We start from the raw sequence: 18,599 nt of genomic DNA on the forward strand, positions 1-18,599 counted from the left end.
GCCAAATTCACGGTCCAGCTGTTGCAACAGGGAAGCCAAGCTTACTGCCTTGCAAAGAAGGATCCTTACTATCAAGAAATCATCAAAAGCATCCCATGCCCTTGATGGTCCCAGGTGCAACACCTCCCGTGCCTCCTCCTCCTCCCATGCCCCCTGAGCCAAGCTCCCCTCCTCAGTTCCCTCATTGCTGCTTGACAAATGCAGCCAGCCTGTGGCTGGGCCTCAGCTAGACAAGCTGCCCTAATTCGGGTTACAGGAGGAAAGGAAAGGAGATGATGACTGGACAACTTTTCAAACGGGTCTTAACTGCCAGGTTTGGGCTTTTTGTACAGAAATAGAGGAGGAAGGTTAGCACACACTCTACCCCTTTGGGGGATAAAGTCATGTTTGAAAAGGAGGTTCATAAAAGTGCACTATCAGTTTCCCTTTAGTAAGTGGGGAAAAAGAAATCTCACAAACCTAACTGCCTAAGGCTAAGAAGTTTACCATCCTTTCAGATTTCTACATATTTTTACAAGCAAATCAGGAAGTTATCTAAAGTGTTTTGTAGATTATCTTTAATATCATCCTAATATATAATGCAACTTCTTATACATAAGGTATGGAAAAATAGTAATTTGCTTAAAGCAGTAGTTTGTATATAATAAATGTGTAGTTGAAGACTGTTATTCTGTTTAACATTATTGCTTAAAGCAAAAAAAAGATAATTCAAAAGGAAAGGAGAAGAATCTAATAGGATTTTAAGTAGCAAAACCATGTCCTGTAAAAGATTATGGGCTTGATAAAAGCTGCTGCCTACTTTACATGCATCTCTTGATACTAAAGCTTTTTAGAAATCACTAAAATGAAAAATTTTCCTTCAAAATACTCCAACAAATAGTTTTGTTGACCTCTCCATCAAAACCATTAACTGATTTCCCCATTACCTGTTATGTTAGACAAAGCCAGGGAATCCATTGAGTCTCGAACACTTTGTTCTTGCTGTTTCAGGTCAGACAAACATTCCAGTGAACCTCCATACCACGGTGCTTGGTCATGTTTGTATCCTGAGGCCCCGTGTTCCATGTCTAGCTCCTGGATTTTCCTGCTGCTGGCAGGGCCTGGGTGGCTGCCATATGCAGAGTCTCCCAACCCATCTTGTGACTGGGCCCAGTACATGTCTGATTGATACTTCTTACTTGCTAGGCTTGGATTATTTTTTTTCAAGTCCAACTTGCTCTTGACTATGCTATCAGAAATCCAGTGTTCCCCTGATCTAATGTCTACTTCAGTGGGTTGCTGGAAGAGGCTTTTATCACCAAACTTCAGAAGAAGTTGGGTCATGTAGTCTTCGTGTTCAGCCCATTCTTCAGGGTCTTCAGGCATGTCTTGCTCTACTCTTCCTTTCCAGAAGTCTTCATTAACAAAGCCTGCCTCTTCCCTTGAAAGGCTTAAATCATCCAGCTTACGAGACAGAGTATCATCAGCATTGTCTGAAAGGCCAGGAAATTTGTAATTGAGGGCTGGTGACAGGAGCAGAGACTGGCGGCACTGGTCGGCGGACCGGCTGCTCTTTCCCATGCGGACGCTCCTCCGGGAATCTCTGGATCGAGCCGACTGAAACGCAGAATCAGAAGAGTCGGAGGCATGAACGTCCTCTCCCAGGCTGCAGGTTTTTGAACAGTAAATCTGCCCTTGCTTTGGCAGGAAAGGGCAGCCAAGCAAAGAGGTCTTGCACTGAGCACAAGAAAAGCAAGTTTCTGTGGCGTGCCAGTGCTGTCCATCGTAGGTCATCTGAGCGTGGTCAACACCTGGAAAGAGAGAAAAAGCAATGCTCTGGGTTTCTCTAAAAATCTACTTGCAGAATTCATACTTCTGGAATGTGAAATAATTTCATAAATTGGCTTTCCCTTAATTTGTAAGTTTAATGCTTAAAAAGGACACACTTACCAATGTGTTCCCCACAGGTCTCACAGTACTCTGCATAGAGCGATTCAAAACAGTTACAGCAGAAGGGGCGCCCGTCCTTCATGATGTACCTCTGTCCACCCAGGATTGTTTCACACTCGAGGCAACAGAAGTGTTTCATGTGCCAGTGGCGACCTTCAGCTTCTGTGCACTCATCAGCAAAAATTATCTTTTCAGAGATAAAAAGGATACTTTTAGTTAAGTGGCCAAAACCTCACCTTGGGAGTTAGAGCATGTAAAGTATCTTAACTCTGCAGTTCACACACAAAATTTATTTTCATTTTGCTCCCTTTTGAATACAAAGATAGAAGCAACAATCGCCCACAACAAAAACGAAAAGAAAGAAAGACAGTACATTCTACAGCCAAAAAAAAAAGGAACCCCGGAACTCCACCATTAAAGAAGCTTCTATAAGGATAATATATTGTAATATTTGAGAATGTTCAATTCTAAACAGGTGTTTGCTTTCTAAATGCCATCTTATTGCTTGTAATATTTTCAGTTTGACAAGAAATTAAATATCCCTCAGCATTCAAACACATCTATGCAGCAGAGTCCTGACTTCTTAAGTGACTGCATCTGGAGTTAGGAATTTCTGAAGTGATGCAGTTTGTGAACTGAACAACAGCAATGTAGCTTGGCTGTAAAATGTGAATTCTTTACCTCATCGCAGGCTGAACATCGAGGTTTGAGCAGTTCAGCGTGGTGTCTGCCACAGTGAATTTTTCCATCTTGGTAGAAGTAGATAAGGTCAACAAGAAGCTCATTGCATGTGAAGCACACGAAACAGGAGGGATGCCAGCACACACCAGGCCCAGCTCTTGAGGCAAAAACTGCAACTTCACCGCCGTTGACTTTTGTACCACACTAGGAACAAACCCAGAAAGTGAACACACTTGCCATCCAAAACTACTAGCTTCTTGCATATAAACTAAGTCAAAACACAAAACCCAATATGAGATTTTATTCCAAAATTCTGACAAGAGGAAAAAAATATTATCAGTTTTGGTCTAGATGAAGTGCATCTCAATGAACCTTCTGCGAATATAAGTTTATTTTATACAAAATAACATTTTAAAGCTTATGTCTGCTTTTACTTTGACATGAGTCAGCATTAGGGGGTTTTTTGAGCATGAAATATATCAAAGACTCAGTTCATTTCCAGTAGTATCAAAGGTTACATTTTGCTTAAGCAAGCACTACCTTTCTTTCTTCTTCCATGCAGTTTCAAAAGTAATCTTTTGTTGTTGTTGTTGTTTTCAGACACAGACAGAGGTAAGTTTAAATTTTAATACTGAGATACTGCAGTTTGACATTATTCAGCCCTGTAGGTAGCCCATGGCACCAGTAGGTAGCCCATGGCACCAGTATGTTACCTGCTCACAAACAGCATGCATCACTGCTCTGGAGAGCAGTTTGATGGTGCCTCGTCCCAGTGCCTCCTTTTTGCGCTGAGAACTGAACATCTGCAGCTCCTTCTTTTCCTCCTCACTTAGCGACTGGCAGTACCTCACCTTCCAGTGAAAACACAGGAGAGCTTACGTTAGAGACTGAGATTCTAATGGAACAGATGAGTAAGTAAGTACACATATGCAAGGAATTCATCAGGCATGCTGCCAATTATAATTAAACTTCTTCTGCTTGCCTTCTCTACCATCTTAATATTTAGGTAATATGACATAACACAAAATTAATATGGAGAGGTATTTTTTTTCATTACAGGAAAAAACACACCACGGAAAACCGAGGAGTTGTTTAGGCAAGAGAAACATTTTTAGAAGCTAGCCCAAAGTCTGCTGCTAACCTCAAATAACGGAATGAACCTAAATCAGCCATAATATTGTCCTTTAGATTTATGGTTAAGTGCCCACGACTGAGTGTTGCAGTATACACATAACCTTAAGTACTGACGCCCCCGCCCCTTTCCTTACAAAGAGCTTGTTTGTTATTTCCACTTCTACTCCAAATTACACTGCATAACTGAGATGCAAACCTTTTACTATCACAAAGCATCCTTTTTGTGCGCCACAATGCAATTCCAGGAATTTGTAGGTTCCTGGTAATTGGTGGGTGGCTGCAAACACTATAAAACCAACTTGTGTTAAGTTTATTGCAGTGACACCAGCCTCCCTAACAAGCAAAGGCAGTGTCCTTCCAGACAGCTCTTATCTGCACACAAGCCAAGCGGACAGCTGAACAATGGACGCAGTGTACACACCGTGCTGCTTTATAGCTCAGATGCCACTGCAGGCCATGGTTTAGGCTTGTAATAAATGCACAGGCAGGTAATTCTCCACGGAAAAGCTGCCAGGGAGACCCAAGCCCTGACAGTTCCTCCTAAATTCTGTATTTACCTCGTTATCGTGGGGCGGCAGCTGATAGAGAAGTTGTTTAATCCGGTGTTTCTCTCCAGGGCTGTTAACGTAAGGGACCTTCTCCTCTGGCAAGCAGGCAAAATACAGCTGGACCTGACCAGGAGAAATGCAGAGTTCAGACCCAGGGACACACAGGCCCCAAGCACTGCCAGTGTCCTTTGGTTACTGTTTTATCTCAGGTCTCATTTACTAAGGAAGGAGAGGTCATGCTGCATTAAACTGTGACAGGGTTTGTGCTGAAAATACAAGACCCAGATGAACCAGCTCAGCAAACCTGAAGTCTCTGATAAAACTAGCACCCAGCTGCTGAATTGCTTTTCTGGAATGCAATTTGCAGTGACAATTAGGGGGGTATCATAAATTATGCACATTTAATGTTCTCATTATTCCCACCCCCTTCAGGGCTGGTCAACAACTCCATGGAAATTCTAAGTTTCCCTCTGCAATTTACCACACAAGGCACGAAGCTTTCCAGAAAACAGCCACTATATAAACAAATTTAATTTGCTCTCTGCATTTTACACATTGTTGAGACAAAAGCTGTTTTGTAGTCTCCTGCTGATCAGGTTCACCCAAAGCATCAGCTTTCATTGCTTCCATGTGGGCTTTGGTAAGAAGGTGGAAACATCCTTCCCTTGGGAGGAGGCTGGATCCAGCCACATTTCAATCAGATGCAAATTAACCAGGAAATTTTCATGGGATGAATGTTTTTGTATCAGTCTTCACTCCTTTTTTTTTCTTTTTTCAGAAGAATATTATGACAGGAAAGCTGTAATGAACACTATGACAAAGCCCAATGGCAAAAAATATTTTTGTGGAACAGCTACAGATTTATTGTTTTTCCTATGCAGTTTCCAGCTTGTCACGAGGCCTGGGGCTGTAAGAGCTGACTATTGGCAAAAATATTACTTGCCATACAGATTTAAATAATGCTCAGGTCAACAGCTTATTACTGTGCAAGACAGATGAAAAAAAGGCATTAATCAGTCATTTAAGTCAGGAAGCAATCAGAATTATGAGAGACAGATAGTACAAAACATGACTTGCTCTTCATTTAACCAAAATTTAAACAACTGAAGTCCACTATATGCCCACTTGCTACTGACTATATTTCAAGATGCTCCAAGAGAAGATAACATGCAGCAAAAAGTGAAGCTTTAAAAATAGCTTATGCCCTTTTCTCAAGTTTATTGCACTGTTCTCAAAATAAGTAATCCTTCTGGGGGAAAAGTCCTCCCATCTTTGGTGAGTTTGGGCTAGCTGGGATTATGAGGATATTTTAGGGCATTGAATTGTTCTGGCAGAATGTTAGCTCACTGTTTGCCTTAAGGTCTGATTCATCAGGATCCTTATAGATGCTTAAGTAAGTGATAAAAAGAGTTGCCCTAAAAATAGCCTGTTATTTGCAATTCCTGCTGACTTGTTACTTTATTCATTATTAAGAAAATCTCTGCATTGCAAAAAAGAGACATCTTCTGCACTTTTTAAAACTATGGACTGTATAAGCTTGCCAGGATTGCTCTGCCTCCTTTAGCAGATGTTGCAAAGCCACCCTGGCCATTTAACACTGAAGTCTTGAGTTCTGAATATTACTGAGCACACAGCTTCAGCACAGTTGCAATATCATCAATACCATGAATGAATACCATGATCAGTTCATTCTGGTCTCCCACAGCAACTCGGTCATCAATACTTTCACTGATATTCCCATTGCCATGTGATGTTGCACAAAAAGAGGGGACTGAAAAGAGGGGAAAGCACAGCCCAACCAAGCCACAAGTGTCAGCTCCAGAGACCATGCACGAGGAATCCTGGCATGAACAAATGGCAGCCATGCAACTATTTAAACAAGCGTAAAATACATTATTACCTGTCAAAGTGACTGAACACTTTCATTTATATGCGCTGTCGTACCATCCATATTCTACATGTCAAATGCCTAATTATTTAAAGAGTCATACAAGTGCAGTGAAATACTTGGCCAGGGAGCACAATGTCATGAGGTATGCCATGAGCTTTAATTTAACCTAATAACTTCTTTCAGAAAGAAAGCAAACTTCTGTGCTGCTTTTACTTGGCAATACATGCCTCTGCGGCATATACTTTTTGAAAAACCTTGACTGGGAACTCTTTTGGAACATAAAACTCCTCAGGGCTGAGAACTTTAAGCTCCCTACACACAGCCCCACTGGACAGGAAACAAAGAAGAAGTGAAAAGTTCTACATGAATTAAAGTTTTATGCATTATAAGAATTTAATTAGACTTATAGACGCAGCATATCACTCCCTCAGACAGCCCTTACGAGGCTTGTTTTTAAAATGCAGAAACATGGTTGGTACCTGCTCTGGTCTGAGGCCTGGGGGGACCCAGGCATATTCCTCCAAGGCACAGCCAGAGTCATCATCAGAGGTTGAGCTTCGCTGACACCCAAAAATGAGGTTATTGGCTTTGGGCTCCATCTCCAATGGCATAAGTGTGAAGTGTGAAATATTTCAGCTGCAGCTCATCAAGCAGTGATCTGAAGAAAAAGATTAATAGAGCTTTAATAGATTTGAACAATGAACAACTAATTATCAGTGTAAATGATCTTACAACAGTTTAGTATTCCTTGTGTTGCCCAGAACAATAAATTAGCAATGCTTCATTACAACTTCCTACGAGCAATTCAAAAGTGCTCAAAAAAGTTATGAAAATAAAACTACTGAAGAAAAAAAATCCCAGAAACCTAGGCACAAATTACCAATTTTGGGAACCACAATGTATTTCAGCATTAGCACTTGTCACCTTTTACAGTTCTGCTTGTTTCACATCACTGGATATACATATTTAGGTAAATCTAGCAAACACTCATTGAGCAGGTACTAACAACAGGAATGACACAAGCTCTTCCTGAAGTCATTACAACCACTAACCTAGTAAAGCAAAAGACATGACAACCACTTGTCAAAAACTAAAGAAACTATTGGGGAAAGATGGTTGTGCAAGTAGCATCCTGCTGTTCACAAGGCAGGCACAGAGCATCTGCTGGATGAGAACTTTGGTAGAGCTGTATGGGAGCGGAAGGGCGTTGGTCTTGTTAAATATCTGAAATCCAATTATGCCAGATTAGTCTCTGTAAAATACATCATGATTGTTCTGTCAATTTAAAACCCTACAGGGAGATGATTTTGTTGATTCATGAAGCCTGCAAAGCTTAATATCAGTGGGATTGTTTTGAGTCGCAACTGGCAAAGATCCACAGCAGTCTGCAGTAAAAAGCTTAACAAGATATATGTCTTGTATTAATTCTAGCAGAAGTTATTAGGAAATTCAAATGAGGCATTTCAATGAAATACAGATAACCAAAAGCACTGAGGATTTATCCTAACACAGCAAATATCCTGACCTCATTACTCACGTTATGAGTGAGCTGTGCCTTCCCTGTTTTAGGACATTCTTTCACCTGCTCATCTAAACCCACATCCAGTTTTGTCAGTGCTACATCCGAGCTGTAGAAAATTTTGATCTCCTTCACATAAACCTTGCTGGTGGGTCTAATGAGAAGAGCAATCTAAAAATTTCTGGTGGGTCCTATGTTACATTGCCAGTCTCATCACCATTGTTTTAGAGAAAACAAGTGGCTCCCAGATCACAGGTGAAAGATTTAAGACTGCTGACCCAAATATTCTGCTGGTTACTCAACAGGAGTTTCTCCTTCAAGTGTGAGACACTGGTTAGTGCCAGGTTCTGCTAACTCAGCACATAAACCCAAACTCACTCCATAAAAAGTGGGCATGTGCATCCAAAAGCTACAAATTCAGAGAAATTATAACATTCAGTATATAGTCTTATCTAGCTCTATTTTCAATATGTCCATACATTCCCACAGCCCATAAAAAGAGATGGAATTATTTAACTCTTCCACTGGGCTAGTGCTCCAAAAAATTAAGTTGTTTAACTTTGCTTCAAAAACTTTTTTTTAAAAAACATACCCACTATTTTTGGTGCACTGCTAAGATGCCAACACACTTCATAGCTGTACTGTAGTAGGAGATTAACTTAATATTTGAAGGGGCAAGCAAACCTGCCAGCTTTCCCTCTGAGAATGGGCTATTTCTGGAAAGCTGGTGAGCTGTCAGGCACATGTCTGAAATCTTACTCAAGTTGAACAACTAAAGGTTAGCACAACAGCTTCTGAGCTTAACATCACCATATTACAGTCTTTCTCAAGGAAGGTAAGTACAATCAAACTCAATCCTTAAAGCTCTATATGTAAAACAGAAAGACAGGCTTCCTGGTACATACTGCATCCTCTGAATTAGTTGCTCTGAGAAATGAATGATAAGACAAGGAATACAGAACTTTCCCCTTCCCACTTACTGGTGGAAGTAAAGTCATGCATCAGCTATGTTTTTGTTACTGCTTGAATAAAACTGGGGTGTGAGGAAGGAGGGATAGAGGAATAATGTGATGCAGTTAGGAAATCACTCTAGGAAAAAAAGGCAATAGTGTTCACTGTTGCTGATGGATAGGGACGCTCACTTTGACAGCTCGTGTCACACATCATCTATATCCAAGTAATTCTTAAATATAAAGTCACTAGGAATATCATTGAGAAGCTGAATTCCTTCCAAGATGACCTGAGCAGCAGATGAACCATTTTACCATTTCCTTTTAGAAAGGGGCAGATGCCTGGTTTGCAATAATGGGCCACTCACTGACACCTCAGCTGGTATTTCCAGTTCTTAGGGCATTGCAAGAACTTGGATTGGTCAAATGGTTCCTTTTCAAGAACTGACTCCTGCCCAATATCCCAGGAATAAAAGGAGTCAGTAGGTTAAACATCCTTGACAATATTTCATTAGGCAGCAGGACCTCAACCACATCCCACAGGAAGCAGATTTGAAACAATTTAGGCAAAGAGACAGGCTCTGCTCTGGCAGTGCCTGGGCACCTGAGCAGAGTCTACTCCTGCCTTGTCCTCACAATACCAACACTCCAAGCACACCAAGTAACTGAGTAATTGCTTCATACTGATTGTTCAAAACCCTCTCTCCACAAGGTCAAAGATTAACTTCTTCAACTTCTCTTGAAAGACAAGGAAACAACACAAAATCTGAATGCATGATGACTTATTAACTTTTCTGAGTATTTTGAACACTAAGACTACACATTACTCCCACAAAGCAGCACTGGACAAGGTCAGGATCTTAGGCACAGCAAAGGTACAGAAGTGTAGGAGTGTTCCTAATTCCTAAGGAAGACAAGGTGCTGGTAAGAGAGAGACAAGGCTGCTTTTCTGCAGAGACTGCTCTGCCTGGCCTCCTCTGACACGTCCCTTTCAGAAAGCACACACCAGCTCCAGCAAGAGGAAACCACAGACCCACAGGTCCAGTTTCCAGTCACATGGGGCGGTGTGAAAGTTTGTCTGATAGAGAATAAAAGAAAAATACATCTTACATCCAAATGTAAAATGCAACTTTACAATCAGGGTTCTCCTCCCCAGATAAGGTAATTAGAAATGTTCAAAGCAAGGTCCACAAACCTCAAGGAACCTTAAGACAGCTCAAAGGACATAATTCACTTTAAAAAAAAAAAGTTCCCATAGGATGAATGTGAAGCTGGCTATAAATGATTGACAACACACCACATATAAATAGAGCCACATCATAAATACTGGGGGGGTTGCTGAGAAGAAGGTTTCTAACCCAGCCTGTCTTAACAGCAGGCTATCTGAAGAAGTATTTTAGCAATTGCTTGTTTAGGAGTTCTTCTTCCTCTCCTGTTCAAGTGTAATTTGGTTTGCATTTTAAAACGACAGGGCTCTTCCTCCCTGCCCCCCAGCCTCACTCATCCTTCAAAGTGATCTGTTTAAAATGATTACATCCTAAGGAGGATTCAAATGAATATAAACAACAGCTGAAAAAATAAGTGCTTTCCAAGGGATGACTAGAAAGGTGGTCTTTCTACTCCTGCCATGACACCTACAAAACACAGCAAGGATGTGTTGTTTTGCTTTGCTTTCCTAAAGACCATGGAACATTTTGAGGTTTCAGCTCTGTTCAAATACTGCCTCTCAAAAAAGGCTTTATAGCCAACAAGGAGGTTTTTCACTGGCAGGTTGACAACTATGAATAACATAATTGAGTTACACAGCTAAATTTGATTTGAAAAGAAAGGCAATTATTGTGTTTTTTCCACTGATGAATTAAAACAGTCATACAACAAATTCCTTAGAGGCAAAGACAAACTACACTCCTAATTACCAAACTATGGGTACACAAAATACTGGGATATCAAACTTAGAACAAAGCTGTTCCTGAAGCCTATATGAAGGTTATCCCCACGCTAGGATTTCCAGCTCACTGATTATGCTCCCCCTGACCAGATAGAAGAGGTCACGATTTGTAAGCAAAGTTAGACAAACATCTCCTTGCCCACCCCCTGCTGTTTTACTCTGTCCTGCAGGGCAAATTGTTTTTAACAACTTTTTTGTTAGAAGGCTTGTTAACAAGGCTATAGGGGATACAAGATGCATATCACACGCATCCATTCACAATGAAGCCTCAACGACTCGAGATTAGCACGGGCAGCCCATTCACCTGCTTATTTAATCTCTGGTGCAAGATAACTACATTAGAAGAGGAAGGGCACAATACAACAACAATAAACCACCATAAAGTAACTATTAATAATTCAAAGCCCGTTTCCAATGTGTATTATGCACATGATCAGGAAGTCCCATTCCCTAGCTACAGCACAAATAACATACCCACGGTGAGCTCTGTAGCTCTCTGTGTGGGAAATCCGGACCCAGAACTGATAAGGAGAATCTGCATCAGCACCAGCACACAGCTGCTGGGTCCTTCTGAGTAATGAACCACCCAGAGCGGTCGGGAAGGAATAGAGTCAGTCTACTTGTTCATTCAAAAGACCTCCAGATAGACAGACCCTAGAAGAACTGTTCTCCTTTTTTTTAGCCAGTATACAAGGAACAACAAAGGAGTTAGCTGCTTTCCCCCTCTAGCATCCTAGCGCCAAGACCACTTTTCCAAGTGGAAGTGAGACGATCCTTCCCACGGTATTTTCTTTAGACGAGCCATACTGCACAGGCAGGCTACCTGCGTTTAGCAAAAGGAGGAAGCCCCGTGACAAAGCATCGCCCCATGCCAACACGTCTGATTTGGCCGTGTTATCCTTGGCTCTGCACATCGCCGATGGAAACTCAAGCACACACTGCAGTGAGGCAAGACCCAAACCTCCGGCCGAGAAAGAGGTATTCTCACGGATGCTCCCCCCCACCCCGCCTCTCTCCTTAAGAGGGTGTACAGATTTAGAAAGACGGAAATCTTGCCTTTTACAGTCTCCCATTGATTTTTAAAATTCTATTTTAAACAGCAGCCAGACTTTACTCCAATGTACACATATACTCAGGTTTCACCCCATCACCTGTTGGCTGTCGAACAACACCCTTCTTTGTTAGGGCTCACAGCCCTCATTTGAAACAAGTTTCCAGAGAAAACACTTGAAGAAAGCATCCAATAAGTCACAAGACAGGAATTGTAAAAAAATAGAAAAGCAAAAAAATTCTGCGCCCAAGCCCCGCACACGCTGACAGCCCCGCGCCCCATCTCGGAGAGCCGGGACGGAGCCTTCCTCAGCAGGCAGAGATCCCTGAAGGACAGGTTTTCCATCCCGAGCAAGTTTCTGAAGGTGGCTCAGGAGCACCCCCAGTCCCCGGGTCCCCACGCTCGGGAGCCGGATGCGCAAAGGCACCGGCAGCTCCGGCACCCCCGGGGCAGCGGACACAAGTCACCGCAATTACCTCGGAGCGGCTCCCAAGCAGCGGCCAGGCTGCGGCGGAGCCGGCGCAAGAGAGGCGATGCCGGCTGCTGCCCCGACCCCGCGCCGCGGCAGCTCCTCCCGAGCCGCACACCCGGGCGGCTCCGGCGGCTCCTCCGGGCAGCGCCAGGCACGGTCCCGCCGGGGCAGGGGGCGGCGGGGGCTGCTCCTGCCCTGTCCCTGCCGGGCGGCGCCGCCGCTTCCTTTCCCGTCCCGCCCGCTGGGAGCGCAGCGGGACCGATCCCAGCGCCGCCCCGTCCCGTCCCCTCCCGCGGGCGGGGGCAGCCGGGCCGGCCGGAGCGGCCTCCCCGCGCTCCTCCCGAACCGGCACCGGAGCGGCAGCTCCCGCCGAGCCCCGCGCCCCTCACCGCTCCTCCGTCAGGCGGCGGGAGGAATCGCTCCCGCCAGCGCTCTTCCTTCAAAGCGCTGCCCAAGGCGGGGGAAGGAGCGTGGGAAGAGGGAGCGTCTCCTGCCACCGCCCCCGAGGCAGGAAGGGTCGCCGTCCCGGCCGCATACCCACCCAGGGGACCGAGCGCCTGCAGAAGCGATAAATTCTGCGCTCAGGACACGACGGACACACGGTTTGGCTGCAGCGCTTTTGTTCGTGTTTACGCCCGAAATAGATTTCCCACCCCGCCCTGGACGCGCTCCGGCCGCCCCGGGCTGACCCGGCCCGGCCCGGCCACCGCCGCCCCGCGCACCCGGACGGGAAGGACTCGGTTCAGGACGGGAAAACGTTTGTTCTAGGTCTCTGTACATGAATAATAAAAATATAATAAAAATAATAAACCCTATCTGAAGCCGAGGATCGCAGAGAGCAGCCGTCCATCACTGCCTCCCCTGGCACAATTCCAAGTGGGAAAGAGGCGTCCGAGCCCCAGCTTACGCACAGAGAAGCGGCACCGGGGCATTTTCTAAGAGGCTGCCAGTCCCTGCTTTTACCACTTCCCCCAAGCCCGTAGGCATAAAAAGCCCCGAGAGGCGTGTGCTCCGTCTTCAAAGGCAGGCGGACGGCTTCCCCCCGGCACCGCCAATGTAACCGTGAACACCGCGGTCAAATTTCCTCTTCCCTCCCGCTCTTTGTCTCCCTGGGGAAGTCATTATCAAAGGGAATTTATTCGCGCTGCATCTCGGGGTCAGAGCGGCGGCACACACGGCCCCGACGCGAGGGGCAGCCCAGCCCGGCCCAGCCCCGCATCCCGGGCCGAGCTCCCCGCCGAGCTCCCGCAGCCGGGGGCGGCTCATCTGCCCGGGACGGCGAGGGGGCACTTCTCAGACACTTATCGCTTCCCCCAGGAACCGGATTTGCATGGGTTTAAAGTCACTTGTGTAAATTTGAATGGCTTTGCCCGCAGCGCGCTGAGGGAAGCCGGTGCTGACGGGTACAGGAGGTGCTCAGAGCAGCGTCCCTGTCCTCAGCACTGTCACTGTCACTCCTGCCCGCGGGCTGCCCCCGACCCTCGGCTGGGCACTCGCCAGGCCCATGGCGAGCCGGGAGAGCCCCCACAGCCCCTCCCGGGCTGATTCCCCACGGCTCGGAGCAGGGCCCGGGACCGAGGGCGGGCTGTGCGACCCCGAGGGGCTCGGCCCATCCCGGGCTGACGGCGCTCCAGGCAGGCGATTCCCAGCTGTGCCCAGGGACACGACCATTGCACCTGTACCCAGGGTTAATGCACAGGGCCCCGCGCAACTCCAGCCACAGGGAATCAGAGCCGCAGTCTGTGCCTCCTGCGGCAGGAAAAAACCTGCCAAACTCCAGCAAACTAACCAGCTCCCATCCTTCCATACCCCATTTCACTTCCATAAGCAGTTTCAGTGGTTGTACTACCTCCATTCTTAAACAGCTTAGTCGTTTTGAGGTCAAAACTGGCGTATCACTTGGATGAACTAGAGATTTTGTCAGAGCTTTTGTCTGTGCTGGCTTTACGAGATCCAGACTGTTCCTGTTCTGTTTGTTGGACTGAGCAGACCCCATCTGGCGGCCAGCTGAACATCTGCCAGCCCCATTCATCATTAATCAAAAATGGAAATGTCAGGAATAATGTTTATTCTCCCTCACTACATGACTGAATAAATACCAACAATTTGCATATATTGTCTACTCCTTTTCCACAAGCGCCTGGCATTTTCTCAGCAGCTCCCTACACTGAGGGGAGCTCAACACCTCTGCACAGCAAATTGCAAAAATGAGAATCTCCTTTGGGAACTTCGGCAGCACAACCAGCTCAATGGCTGCAGGTAAGTTTGCAAAGTTTCATGACCGAGAGTCTACCAAAGCCACTTACTTTGCTGGAAAATCAAGTTGTCCCCCATTTTGCTAACGCTTTCCTTGACACTGAAGTGTCAGAGGGTGTACAGAGATAGTTGGCTACACGGCTTTTCTTTTTGTCCTGAACTTCTGTGACTTGAGCACAGAAATTACTGTATTGTTCTGGACAATGCACTTATACATTACTAGGCCAAAAACAACCATTGTGATCTTCTAGTCTGAACTAATGTGGTCATAAGATTTTTTCCTACATTTCCTGTCTGCATGAACAAAACATTTTATCTTTATTTAAAAGTACCAGCAATGAAAAACCCACTACAACTTCTGCTAAACCCATCTAAAGCCCTTTTAAATTATTTCAGGTAGTAAATTATTTTACAGTACGTTATTTTTCTTTTTTTTTAAATCTCAGATTGCTGTGTTTCTGCGCTCAAACATTTGAGTCTATGGTATCCTTGAACGTTAGGCTAAAGAAACAGCTATCATAACTCCCCTTAGGCATTTGCAAATTGTGAAAGTCATTCCTGAACTGCCTCCTTTGATTTCAGCTGCTTCCACAAGAACAAATGTGTTGCTATGATTTCTTCTTTATTTTCACACAACAAATATGACAGCATACGTACTCGTTATGTGAAGTGCAAACTATGCCACAGAAGTTGCCTTAAAAAATAATAAAAGCTAAAAAGACAGGCACAAACTGACTCGCCCTTTCCAACACGTTTCACATTCTTGACTGCATCTGGGTAGAGCTGATCCTTCAACAACCAAATGCTTCTAGGGACCTGCAATGGATATGGAACCTTTTGCCCTAAGGTATTAGCACAAATTTAGTCTAGGTTACAACTCTGTTGTACTACTGACCAGGTCAGGGATATTGTCTGGCCTGTAAGAAATTTGCTGAGTTGTCAGTGTGGTTTCCCAGTTTCAAATTAGCCAGATCAGGGAACATCCCCTCAGATGACACTGGTAATTGCTACCTTTGTTGGCAGTCACAGAAGAGAGACCAAGCAGCAGAAAACGAATTAACCTCTTGTGCTTCCGAGGCAGCTTCTCCAGGTAGAACAGTGGCACAACACCCACCTCTCAAGCCTGATTGGTTCTGTGGACAAACAGAGGAGTTCACCATCTACATCACCACCCTCTAATGATCACCACCTCCATTCCCAGACTTTAATTACGGATCATCTCACGCATTCATTTAAAGCAAAAAGTTACAATTCAGCTATGAAAGGTGAAAGCGTGCAGCAAGGTGAATGGAAACCAGAACAAAATAACAAAAAAATCTCAGCAATAATTGTTTCAGAGAAATCAATAAGAAAACTCCCTAAAATAAGCCAGGTTTTGTATTTTCAAATAAAGCAGGAAAGCTTTTCCATATATCTGACAGCACAGGGGTCCATGGAGCAGGAATTAAAACTGCTCCCCAAGCAGTGGTTATGCACAAATCAAAGCAATGTCTGACACAGGCAGGTATGCTCTTCAGGAATTTTAGGGATGGTGACTTGACCATGTATGTCCTGCCTGAAGGCACAGCACAGGGAGCTCGAGGATGCATTTACAGCACCAAGGTCCTTCCCAGTGGCCCTGGCTCTATGCCCCAAGGGAGCAAAGAGACCAGAATAAGGGAAGCAGTTTCATCATGATCTGAGATGATCTACTGGAATCCACTGAAGAATACTGGTCTTATTCCCTAGACTTGGCAATGTTAGCACAAGTTAAAACCATGACTGATTCCTGTGAGGCTGGACTGTTGTGGAGATGGAATTGCCAGCCTTTTTCCCTCTCTCTTCTGGAATAATTGGCTGTTTACACACACTTGCTTAGCTGGTGTATAAAAATGGCTTGACCTCCAAGAGCACTTTACTTTGTTTGCCTTGGTGTACTCAGAAATCCCCATGGACATCCACCTCTAGATACCTAAACATCTTGTCAAAGCCAGCCCTAGGTTTCCTCTCCAGGTTATGAGTATGGAAGTATGTCTTCATAGATGGGAACAGTTTGCACAATTTTATCACTATCTGCGGTCACTGCAGATCTCAAAGGGCCCCCTGGCAAAGGCCACCCCTCTCTGTGCCACTCCACACCTATAGCCATATCTGAAACATCTCCCTGTTCAACTTCTCCCTGTTTCACCCCCCAAACTGGGGAGTTTGGCACCCAGAGCAGATCACTGTGAGCTGCTAGGAGCAGAGGCAAAGCAGGGGCGTCACCAACACATTGAGGCCTCTGAACCGTGCCCCTGACTGGCGTCTTCCTTATTTTCTTTTTTGAGGTTTCAGAGAAAGGGCGTGGACGCAACATCTCATGACTTCTCAAGGCTCCAAAGTCTGACTCTTTGCCAAACTTTAATGTTTAAAAATAACATTTAGATAACATTTAAAATCTGGAGAAAAGCACCTCTGTAGGAGACATACATGTAAAACACAAGAGATGATACGCAGTAAAGAGATACAGGGATTAAAATGAGGCATGCATGTGAAATGCAACAAGTTAAAAATATAGGAATAAGATGACTTCTGCCCAGCAAGGGTTTGTGACTGTATGATGGTGCTTGGTTTCCACTCTTCTCTTTGCTGCATTCCCCGTCATCCTAACAGCCTGCCCTCTCTCTGCCTGCCCCAGTAAGTCAATGCACCAAATGAAAATATTACATCAGGTAACAGATCAGGAGACAATCAGGTAGCACTAAACTAATATTAATAATAGCTCATTTTTATTTTCACCTGCCAGTGGTACATAGATCTGCTGAGGCATCAAGCAATCAGGTACCAAGATGGGAAACAGTGCCTACTGCTTGCTTTGGAGAGCTACACCAGCTATAAATGGCCTGAGGACTGGCTGGCATAAGCTGCTGTGTGCTGGGAATGCTTGACTAAGAGAGGTTTATTTTATTTCCTTTCCTTAATGCTCTCAGAGTTGAAGACCAACACATCTAAAACCACAATCCTACTTTGCTTCAGCAGCAAAGAATTAAAATTTCATTAAAATGCCCTTCCTTGTCAGATCGGGCTAGGACTTGCTCCTGAACCAACAGGTCTGTTGCTGTATCTGGAAACTCTTAACCCCACAGGCTCCTCTGAAGACAGCAATCTTGATTTTATCATAATTGGCTCTACGCAGCCCACAGTCACACAGGGCACAGGTAAACACCCAGGTGCCCACAGCTCCACTGCAACCACAGCTGTGGGGTGCCAGTGGGGCTCCCCTGCCTCACCAGCACCCTGGAGAGTCAGTGCCCCGTTCCCAGGCTGCAGGGGCACAACAAAGGGCATTGCAACAACAACAGTGTGCCTGCAGTGCTCTGCCAGCAGCAGGGGCTGACGCAGGTGGAATCACCACCTGGGCTTTTAATAACACCCAGCACAAACACCATTATGCAATGGGAAGGTGTTGCAGAGCTAATGCACTCTTTGCTTATTGAGGGAATTTCAGTCAAGAATTGTGCCAAAGCCTGTGTGGATGGTGAATGATGTCATCTTCTCTGTGTCAAGCTCTGCTCCCAGGCCTAACCTCCAAAGAAAATCCTCACAATTTATCTAAATTGGTTTGAAAATTTATTTAGATTAAAAAAGGAAATGGCATGAACTCTGTGGATTTTCTACTGCGGTCAACATTCATACATGCAGACAAAGGGACATTTAACCCAGGAGCTGGCACCTATGTAAAGAAGCTAATAATATTGTACTACTACTACTACTACTAATAATAATAATAACAATAACAATAATAACAAATAATTCAAACAAATATTGGAGCTAGTATTTGAAAACAAATTTAAAACCCTTTGTGAGTGCAGTTTTGTGGTGTGAGGGATGCTCCAATTACACTCAGTCTTCCCTGTGGCTGGCAATGCTTTTCAATAGCCTGAACTTAGGAAAAAACCACAAGCGATTGACTTTAGTGAAGGCAAAATTTGGCGTGGAGGATTACCACTGCTCCTGGAGGATTATATCCAGAGAAAACAAAACTGAGTTTAAAGGCAAAGATGAGATATGCAAAGGTTTGTGATACCCTTCTCTTGCTTAAAATCTGCAGGAGGGAAATCCAGCAACTTGTGACATATGTATCCTGTACAGTTCTACACTGCCATTTTCCACAAGCTATATGCACAGCACACCACAAATACAAGGGAGAGGACAACACTCAGATTAACTATTAGTTTATTTTTACCAAACTAGTGTCACAG

The 18,599-nt window shown here is 44.7% G+C and overlaps 1 protein-coding gene across 2 annotated transcripts in view; it reads right to left on the minus strand.

Annotated features, from left to right (window-relative positions):
- PRICKLE1 (prickle planar cell polarity protein 1) overlaps positions 1-18,599 on the minus strand; it is a 65,977-nt gene that overhangs the window by 2,578 nt on the left and 44,800 nt on the right. Inside the window, exons 1-7 of one of the 2 annotated variants that reach the window (XM_054272887.1) lie at positions 12,128-12,216; positions 6,663-6,841; positions 4,302-4,415; positions 3,324-3,461; positions 2,611-2,814; positions 1,930-2,116; positions 927-1,790 (exon numbers count right to left, since the gene is read on the minus strand). In XM_054272887.1, coding sequence (XP_054128862.1) covers positions 927-1,790; positions 1,930-2,116; positions 2,611-2,814; positions 3,324-3,461; positions 4,302-4,415; positions 6,663-6,794 — 1,639 coding nt within the window. In that variant the 5' untranslated portion in view covers positions 6,795-6,841; positions 12,128-12,216. Of the gene's footprint in view, positions 1-926; positions 1,791-1,929; positions 2,117-2,610; positions 2,815-3,323; positions 3,462-4,301; positions 4,416-6,662; positions 6,842-12,127; positions 12,217-18,599 lie in introns of those variants that run through there. The other variant, XM_054272879.1, reaches the window with a different exon arrangement.

The sequence above is a fragment of the Melozone crissalis genome, unplaced genomic scaffold, assembly GCF_028551555.1.
Source record: "Melozone crissalis strain CALT ecotype California unplaced genomic scaffold, PUWL_Pcris_2 ptg000004l_1, whole genome shotgun sequence".
NCBI lineage: Eukaryota > Metazoa > Chordata > Aves > Passeriformes > Passerellidae > Melozone > Melozone crissalis.